The sequence below is a fragment of the Coregonus lavaretus genome (assembly GCF_964263955.1).
Source record: "Coregonus lavaretus genome assembly, contig: HAP1_SCAFFOLD_9322, whole genome shotgun sequence".
NCBI lineage: Eukaryota > Metazoa > Chordata > Actinopteri > Salmoniformes > Salmonidae > Coregonus > Coregonus lavaretus.
In genome coordinates this window covers 1-10,000 of record NW_028157338.1, presented here as the reverse complement: position 1 = coordinate 10,000, position 10,000 = coordinate 1, and the positions used below count along the sequence as shown (strand labels likewise).

General features: G+C 49.5%; 1 protein-coding gene across 1 annotated transcript in view; it reads right to left on the bottom strand.

Annotated features, from left to right (window-relative positions):
* Positions 1-9,978, bottom strand: part of LOC311125521 (collagen alpha-1(XI) chain-like) — a 12,568-nt gene extending 2,590 nt beyond the window's left edge. The window contains exons 1-10 of the mRNA XM_084199558.1: positions 9,925-9,978; positions 9,689-9,834; positions 9,337-9,390; positions 8,107-8,160; positions 7,717-7,824; positions 7,324-7,377; positions 6,803-6,892; positions 6,086-6,416; positions 319-431; positions 109-177 (exon numbers count right to left, since the gene is read on the bottom strand). Of these exons, the coding sequence (XP_084055684.1) occupies positions 109-177; positions 319-431; positions 6,086-6,416; positions 6,803-6,892; positions 7,324-7,377; positions 7,717-7,824; positions 8,107-8,160; positions 9,337-9,339 (822 nt within the window). The 5' untranslated portion in view covers positions 9,340-9,390; positions 9,689-9,834; positions 9,925-9,978. The remainder of the gene's footprint in view (positions 1-108; positions 178-318; positions 432-6,085; positions 6,417-6,802; positions 6,893-7,323; positions 7,378-7,716; positions 7,825-8,106; positions 8,161-9,336; positions 9,391-9,688; positions 9,835-9,924) is intronic.
* Positions 9,979-10,000: the final 22 nt, after the last annotated feature.

The following is a 10,000-nucleotide window of genomic DNA, read 5'->3' as shown; positions in this document are numbered from 1 at the left end:
GGAGGGAGGGAGGGAGGGGAGCATTGAGTATGAAAAAGGGATATATCGTAGAGAGAGGAGGATCACAGGAAACTGGAACACGCACGCACGCACACACAGACAGTGTACCTGCTTTCCTTTCCTGAACTGGCTGTACCAGGTACCCGGTTTCTCTCCTTTCCAGGAACTCAGCTTCACCTGTAGAAGAGACATCAGTCATTCCAGTACATTCATCACTTCTCACATTACTGAACCCAGCTTCACCTGTAGAAGAGACATCAGTCATTTGTCACTCGCTCATAAGGAGGATAGGAGAGGAGTGCGATCGTGTGGACTCACCGACTGGAACTTCTTTTCAGGGTACAGACAAGTCTCTCCATCGGCCGTGAAGTTACAGAACACCTTAAAGGAGTCTCTATGGCAACCCTGGTTAGGGTCTATCCAGTACTCACCTACGGGGGGGGGGGGGGGGGGGGGGGTACAGATTGGTGTTTGGGAGAGATGGGAGAGAGAGAGGGTATGTAAGCTCTGTTGATAATTTGATTATATAGGTTGTACATTGTTGATGTAGAGTGATAGACAGAGCGATAGATATACTGAGAGGTAGGTACCATAGTGAACTGTGGCTACAACAGGTGTGTCACGGATTCAACCGAGGCTGCTCCTCCTCCTTGCCCGGGTAGGCTTCAGCGTTCGTCGTCGCCGGAGTACTAGCTGCTACCGATCTATGTTTCTGTGTTCTACTTGTTTTGTCTTTATTGTTCACACCTGGTTCCCATTATGTATTGATTTCTTCCCTATTTAACCCTCTGGCTCCCACTGGGTTTTGTGCATGTTTGTTCATGTTTGGTTGTCGTCTGGTGAGCGGGTTTGTTCCTCCCTGCGTGGAGGTTATGTTATTTACGTTACCTACGAGTAAAGTACGTTTTCGATTAGCTCTGTGTCCTGTGCCTGATTTCGTCCTACCGCATCACACTGACCTCCTGACAGAAACATGCACCTTATTATGGAGTCAGCAGGTACATTCATTTCGTCCGGATCAATGGAGGAACGTGTCCAGCAGTGGGCGACCATGATTCAGACTCTCGGTACCGCAATGGAGCATGTGTTGAACACCATGGAGCGATGGGAGAGAGGTGGTGGTCCTACACCTCCTCCAACTACACAACCACCCACACCGCTGTCCACCCCTTCGTCACCTGGGTCCAGTGGGATTCGGCTCTCGCTCCCGAGGGCATACGATGGTACAGCTGCCGGGTGCCAGGGTTTTCTGCTCCAGGTAGAGCTCTACCTGGCTACCATCCACCCGGCTCCCTCGGGATACGAGAGCGTGTCCGCCCTCATCTCCTGTCTGTCGGGGAGAGCGCTCGAGTGGGCCAACGCCGAGTGGGGAGGAATAGACGCACCGTCAGTATGCTATGAGGATTTCACCCGCCGCTTTCGGGCGGTATTCGATCATCCACCGGAGGGGAGAGCGGCGGGGGAACGTCTATTCCACCTCAGACAGGGGAAGAGGAGCGCACAGGACTTTGCACTGGACTTCAGGACTCTGACTGCCAGCGCAGGATGGAATGAGAGGGCCCTGATCGACCACTACCGATGCAGCCTACGGGAGGACGTTCGTCGGGAGCTGGCCTGCAGGGACACCACCCTTAACCTGGACCAACTGGTGGATATGTCGATAAGGGTGGATAACCCGTTGGCAACCCTTGGACGTCCGGATCAGGGGCCGTCCATTCCATCCCCCAGCACCTCTGACCCTACCCCTATGGAGCTTGGAGGTGCTGCGCTTAGGGAGACCAGAAGAAGGGCCGTCTCCTGCACCAACTGTGGCCGCAGAGGACACACTGCTGGTCGGTGCTGGGGAGGGTCTTTAGGGAGTCGAGGCAGTAGGCAGAGCACTGGTGGACCGTCTCAGGTGAGTAGACACCCGACTCAACCAGAGCTCCCTGTTGCACATATGTGTATTGATATCGTATTTCCAGAGTTTTCCCCTCATTCCCAATATAAGGCGCTCGTAGATTCTTTATTGATTGTCAGTTTTCCCGTAGTGTTCCTGTTGATGTGCCCTTCCCTGTACATGCCTTAGATAGTCGCCCTTTAGGGTCAGGCCTGATTAGGGAGGTCACAGCTCCACTCTGGATGAAGACGCAGGAGGGTCATGAGGAGAAAATTAGTCTCTATCTGATTGATTCTCCTGCGTTTCCAGTGGTGTTGGGGGTTCCCTGGTTAACTTCTCATGACCCCACGATTTCATGGCAACAGAGAGCTCTCAAGGGATGGTCAAGTCAGTGCTCGGGAAGGTGTGTAGGTGTTTCCTTAGGGGCAACTACAGTGGAAAGTCCAAACCAGGTCTCCACCATGCACATTCCCCCCCGAATATGCCGATTTGGCTCTCGCTTTCTGTAAAAAGAAGGCGACTCAATTACCACCCCATCGACAGGGAGATTGTGTGATAAATCTCCAGGTAGGTGCTGCACTTCCCCGGAGTCATGTGTATCCCCTGTCACAGGAAGAGACAACGGCTATGGAAACATATGTCTCTGAATCTCTGGGGCAGGGATACATTCGGCCATCCACTTCACCTGTCTCCTCAAGTTTTTTTTTGTGAAGAAGAAGGATGGAGGTTTACGCCCGTGCATTGACTACCGGGGTCTCAATCAGATCACTGTCAAGTACAGTTATCCACTACCGCTCATTGCTAGTATGACGGAGTCATTGCAAGGGGTGCGCTTCTTCACAAAATTGGATCTCAGGAGCGTGTACAACCTGGTGCGTATCCGGAAGGGAGATGAGTGGAAGACAGCATTTAGTAACACATCTGGGCACTATGAGTACCTCGTCATGCCGTACGGGTTGATGAACGCTCCATCAGTCTTCCAATCCTTTGTAAATTAGATTTTCCGGGACCTGCATGGACAGGGTGTAGTGGTGTATATAGATGATATTCTCATATACTCCGCTACACGAGCCGAGCATGTGTCTCTGGTGCGCAAGGTGCTTGGTCGACTGTTGGAACATGACCTGTACGTCAAGACGGAGAACTGTCTGTTCTTTCAAAAGTATGTCTCCTTCCTAGAGCACCGCCTGTCCGCGTCAGGGGTGGAGATGGAGATTGACCGCATTTCGGCCGTGCGTAATTGGCCGACTCCAACCACGGTTAAGGAGGTGCAGCGATTCTTAGGGTTTGCCAACTACTACCGGAGGTTTATCCGGGGCTTTGGTCAGGTAGCGGCTCCCATTACCTCCTTGCTGAGGGGGGGACCGGTGCGACTCGTGTCTGGTGGCACTGGTGGTGTGGGAGGTTGACGCGGACATCGAGCGGGCGTTACGTACAGAGCCCACACCTTCCAGTGTCCAGAGGGTCGTACGTACGTGCCGTAAGAGGTCCGTGATCGATTGATCTATTGGGCTCACACGTCACCCTGCTCTGGTCATCCTGGCATCGGTCGGACAGTGCAGTGTCTTAGTGGGAAATACTGGTGGCCCACTTTAGCCAAGGATGTGAGGGTTTATGTTTCCTCCTGCTCGGTGTAAGGCACCTAGACACCTGCCCAGAGGGAAATTACAACCCCTCCCTGTTTCACAACGGCCATGATCCCACCTATCGGTGGATTTTGTTACGGACCTGTTACGGACCAAAAGGCGAGAGCCGACCGCCACCGGAGTGAGGCTCCGGTGTATGCACCGGGGGACCAGGTCTGGCTCTCGACCCGAAACCTGCCCCTTCGCCTGCCCTGCCGGAAGCTGGGTCGGCGGTTTGTGGGGCCATTTAAAGTCCTGAGGAGATTGAACGAGGTTTGTTATAGGTTACAGCTTCCTCCCGAGTATCGTATTAACCCCTCGTTCCATGTGTCTCTTTTCAGGCCGGTGGTAGCTGGTCCACTCCAGGAGTCTGAGGTACGGGAGGTTCCGCCGCCCCCACTGGACATCGAGGCTGGAGCCGCGCGTCAAGGAGGGGGGGGGGGGGGGGTACTGTCACGGATTCAGCCGAGGCTGCTCCTCCTCCTTGCCCGGGCAGGCTTCGGTGTTCGTCATCGCCGGAGTACTAGCTGCTACCGATCTATGTTTCTGTGTTCAACTTGTTTTGTCTTTATTGTTCACACCTGGTTCCCATTATGTATTGATTTCTTCCCTTTTTAACCCTCTGGCTCCCACTTGGTTTTGTGCGTGTTTGTTTAGTTGTCGTCTGGTGAGCGGGTTTGTTCCTCCCTGCGTGGAGGTTATGTTATTTACGTTACCTACGAGTAAAGTACGTTTTCGATTAGCTCTGTGTCCTGCGCTTGACTTCGTCCTATCGCATCACACTGACCTCCTGACAAGGTGATAGACAGAGAGATAGATATACTGAGAGGTACAGTGGGGAAAAAAAGTATTTAGTCAGCCACCAATTGTGCAAGTTCTCCCACTTAAAAAGATGAGAGAGGCCTGTAATTTTCATCATAGGTACACGTCAACTATGACAGACAAAAATAGAAAAATAAATCCAGAAAATCACATTGTAGGATTTTTAATGAATTTATTTGCAATTTATGGTGGAAAATAAGTATTTGGTCAATAACAAAAGTTTCTCAATACTTTGTTATATGCCCTTTGTTGGCAATGACACAGGTCAAACGTTTTCTGTAAGTCTTCACAAGGTTTTCACACACTGTTGCTGGTATTTTGGCCCATTCCTCCATGCAGATCTCCTCTAGAGCAGTGATGTTTTGGGGCTGTCGCTGGGCAACACGGACTTTCAGCTCCCTCCAAAGATTTTCTATGGGGTTGAGATCTGGAGACTGGCTAGGCCACTCCAGGACCTTGAAATGCTTCTTACGAAGCCACTCCTTCGTTGCCTGGGCGATGTGTTTGGGATCATTGTCATGCTGAAAGACCCAGCCACGTTTCATCTTCAATGCCCTTGCTGATGGAATGAGGTTTTCACTCAAAATCTCACGATACATGGCCCCATTCATTCTTTCCTTTACACGTATCAGTCGTCCTGGTTCTTTTGCAGAAAAACAGCCCCAAATCATGATGTTTCCACCCCCATGCTTCACAGTAGGTATGGCGTTCTTTGGATGCAACTCAGCATTCTTTGTCCTCCAAACACGACGAGTTGAGTTTTTACCAAAAAGTTCTATTTTGGTTTCATCTGACCATATGACATTCTCCCAATCCTCTTCTGGATCATCCAAATGCACTCTAGCAAACTTCAGACGGGCCTGGACATGTACTGGCTTAAGCAGGGGGACACGTCTCGCACTGCAGGATTTGAGTCCCTGGCGGCGTAGTGTGTTACTGATGGTAGGCTTTGTTACTTTGGTCCCAGCTCTCTGCAGGTCATTCACTAGGTCCCCCCGTGTGGTTCTGGGATTTTTGCTCACCGTTCTTGTGATCATTTTGACCCCACAGGGTGAGATCTTGCGTGGAGCCCCAGATCGAGGGAGATTATCAGTGGTCTTGTATGTCTTCCATTTCCTAATAATTGCTCCCACAGTTGATTTCTTCAAACCAAGCTGCTTACCTATTGCAGATTCAGTCTTCCCAGCCTGGTGCAGGTCTACAATTTGGTTTCTGGTGTCCTTTGACAGCTCTTTGGTCTTGGCCATAGTGGAGTTTGGAGTGTGACTGTTTGAGGTTGTGGACAGGTGTCTTTTATACTGATAACAAGTTCAAACAGGTGCCATTAATACAGGTAACGAGTTGAGGACAGAGGAGCCTCTTAAAGAAGAAGTTACAGGTCTGTGAGAGCCAGAAATCTTGCTTGTTTGTAGGTGACCAAATACTTATTTTCCACCATAATTTGCAAATAAATTCATAAAAAATCCTACAATGTGATTTTCTGGATTTTCTTTTCTCATTTTGTCTGTCATAGTTGACGTGTACCTATGATGAAAATTACAGGCCTCTCTCATCTTTTTAAGTGGGAGAACTTGCACAATTGGTGGCTGACTAAATACTTTTTTTCCCCACTGTAGGTACCATAGTGAACTGTGGCTACAACAGGTGATAGATAGATTTATAGGTTGATATAGGGATAGAGTGATAGACAGAGACAGAGACAGAGACAGAGAGATAGATAGATAGATAGATAGATAGATAAAGTGATAGAGGTATGTACCATCGGTGTACTCCGGGTACAACAGCTGTAGCTCCTTGCAGGTTCGGGCTGGGTACTGGTAGGTCCCCAGGGGGGTCCTCAGACCCTCTACCTCCGTCCTCATAGAAGAGAGAGACGCAAACACCTCCTCCATCCCCTTCTCTTCCTCCTTCCCCTCTTCCTGCCCTGCCTGGTCTGCCTGCATCCTCTCCTCCTCTCCTCCCTCACCTCCCTCCATCCCCTCTTGCTCTTCCTCCTCTTCCAGAGCGGCCCCGTCAAAGGAAGAGTGTTGCCTCCTCCTCCTTCCTCTCTCCTGCACCGGGAGAGACTGAAGACCCACCGCAGGAAGACCCTGAGAGGAGAAGAGGCATTTCTAAATGAGCTTCTAAGCTTCTAAGTGAATGTTCCATGTGATCTTCTGACGTTCTGATGGAGGTTCTATGTGAAGGTTCTAGGTGATGTTCTAAGGTTCTATTTGGAGGTTCTGTGTGGAGGTTCTAAGGTTCTATGTGGAGATTATAAGGTTATTTGTGGAGGTTAAATATGGAGGTTCTATGTGAGGTTCTAGGTGAGGTTCTAAGGTTCTATGTGGAGGTTCTATGTGGAAGTTCTAAGGTCTGTTGAAGAGGTTCTGTGTGGAGGTTCTATGTGGATGTTCTAGGTGTGGCTCTACGGTTCTATGTGGAGGTTCTAGGTGAGGTTCTAAGGTTCTAAGCAGAGGTTCTAGGTGGAACTCACAGGAGGTCCAGGAGGGCCAGCAGGACCAGTATCTCCAATAGCACCGATGGGACCCTGGTTCCCTTTAGAACCCTTCTGCCCTACTCCACCCTAAGAGAGAGACAGAGACAAAGAGAACGGGAGAGTGAAATAGAGAGAGAGACAGAGAGAGATAAAGAGAGAGTGAGAGAGAGATACAGAGAGAGAGACAGAGACAGAGACAGAGAGAGGGAGAGAGAGAGAAAGAGACAGAAAGAGGGAGAGAGAGAGAGAGAGAGCGAGAGAGACAGAAAGAGAGAGACAGCAAGCGAGAGAGAGAGAGAGAGACAGAAACAGAGAGAGAGAGACAGCGAGAGAGAGAGAGAATGATAGAGGGGAAAGACAGATGAAAGAAGTGTAAACCACAGATATCCTTTCAGTAACCATAACATAGTTATAACAATAGTAAATAGTAAGTAATAGTAAGTAATAGTATTAGTAATTGTAATTAATAGTAATATTAAGTAATAGTAATATTAACAGAAATAGATAGCGATACTCACAGAGAGACCTGGTAGACCTGGGGGACCATTAGGACCTGCTAGACCAACCAGACCCTGAAACAACAAAACACACCGTCAACACAACAAATGTATGTGTGTGTAACGCAGGTGGTTTGGAACCCACCACCAGTAACATTGCTAGACATGGTCCAGGCTTTAGCTGAACGGGGCCAACACAGTATTTTATCAGACCAAGAGCCTTGGATTGATGTGTGTGTGTGAGTGTGTGTGAGTGTGTGTGAGTGTGTGTGAGAGTGTGAGTGTGAGTGTGAGTGTGTGTGTGTGTGTGTGTGTGAGAGTGTGTGTGTGTGAGAGTGTGAGTGTGAGTGTGAGTGTGAGTGTGAGTGTGTGTGTGTGTGTGTGTGTGTGTGTGTGTGTGTGTGTGAGTGTCACCTCGTCTCCTTTGGGTCCCTGTAGGCCCTGGGTCCCTGGTAGTCCTCTGTCTCCTTTCTCTCCAAACTCTCCTGGAGGACCTATCAGCCCGATCAGACCTCCATGACCCTACACACACAACACACACTTAGTTACCACTGGGGGGGGGGTCTGTGTGTTATGACCCTACACACAACACACACTTAGTTACCACTGGGGGGGGTCTGTGTGTTATGACCCTACACACAACACACACTTAGTTACCACTGGGGGGGGTCTGTGTGTTATGACCCTACACACAACACACACTTAGTTACCACTGGGGGGGGTCTGTGTGTTATGACCCTACACACACAACACACACTTAGTTACCACTGGGGGGGGTCTGTGGGTCTGTGTGTGTGTTGTCACCTTGTCTCCCTTCCTGCCTGGATCTCCCTTCAACCCTGGTAGTCCTGGAGGACCCTGTGGGTCAGAGATCAAAGGTGACAGAGGTCAAACTAGAGGTCAGAGTAGTACAGCTGCCAGGTCACGTAGGCTACGTCCCAAATGGCACCCTATTCCCTATATAATGCACTACTTTTAACCAGGGCACATAAATGTCTCTGGTCTAAAGTAGTGCATTATATAGGGAATAGGATGCCATTTGGGACGTACCCTTAGTAAACTTATACAATAACTTGTGTTTGTAGAGATACAGGAAGTAGGCGTCTGTAGTAGAGACTGATACAGGAAGTAAGCGTCTGTAGTAGAGACTGATACAGGAAGCAGGCGTCTGTAGTAGAGACTGATACAGGAAGTATGCGTCTGTATTAGTGACTGATACAGGAAGTAGGCGTCTGTAGTAGAGACTGATACAGGAAGTAGGCGTCTGTAGTAGTGACTGATACAGGAAGTATGCGTCTGTAGTAGTGACTGATACAGGAAGTATGCGTCTGTTGTAGAGACTGATACAGGAAGTAGGCGTCTGTAGTAGAGACTGATACAGGAGTAGGCGTCTGTAGTAGTGACTGATACAGGAAGTAGGCGTCTGTAGTAGTGACTGAGATAGGGCTGTAGACTGTGGAGAGAGGGACCATGGATGGAGAGGTGGAGGAATGGAAGGATGGGATACAGGAAGTAGGCGTCTGTAGTAGAGACTGATACAGGAAGTAGGCATCTGTAGTAGAGACTGATACAGGAAGTAGGCGTCTGTAGTAGTGACTGATACAGGAAGTAGGAGTCTGTAGTAGAGACTGATACAGGAAGTAGGCGTCTGTAGTAGAGACTGATACAGGAAGTAGGCGTCTGTAGTAGAGACTGATACAGGAAGTATGCGTCTGTAGTAGTGACTGATACAGGAAGTAGGCGTCTGTAGTAGTGACTGAGATAGGGCTGTAGACTGTGGAGAGAGGGACATGGATGGAGAGGTGGAGGAATGGGGATGGAGGAATGGAAAGATAGATGGATAAAGGTGTAGACGTGGTCCTCTGTAGCTCAGCTGGTAGAGCACGGCGCTTGTAAACGCCAAGGTAGTGGGGTTCGATCCCCGGGACCACACGTACACAAAAAAAAAAATGTATGCCATGCATGACTGTAAGTCGCTTTGGATAAAAGCGTCTGCTAAATGGCATATTATTATTATTATTATTATTGTTTTACCATGGGTCCTGGTGGTCCTGTTACACCTGGTGGTCCATTTAAACCATGTTCTCCCTGGAGAGAGAGAGAGAGAGAGAGAGATGAGAGAGAGAGAGAGAGAGGAGAGAGATGAGAGAGAGGAGGAGAGAGAGAGAGAGAGAGATAGAGGGTGAGGGTGAGGGTGAGAGAGAGAGAGAGAGAGAGAGAGAGAGGAGAGAGAGAGAGACAGAGTCATTTATTTTTTTATATTACCTGTATTGTCATTGATGAAGTTGGTCAGTATTTTTGCATTTGCAGCATAGTACATCCGGCTTATGAGGTTGTGTGGTCATGAGTTGACAGGTCAGGGGTCAGGGTGGGTGTGTGTCCTCACCGCTGGGCCAGGGATCCTCTGAGACCACTAGGACCTGGTTTACCTCCCACCGGTCCTGTCTTCCCCAGGAGACCCTCCAACCCTGGAGACCCCTTCGCTCCTTTCATCCCTGCTTTCCCCTGCTTCCCTTCTTTACCCAGGTGACCCTAACAAGAAATAAAGGAATATTTAAACATGTTGAAAATTACATATGAACTAACAGACACACACACACACGCACTCTCTGTCTCTCTCACCCTGCGTCCTGGTGGCCCTGAGGGGCCAGGTTCTCCTGATGCTCCTGGTGGACCCTACAGAAAACAACGATGAAAC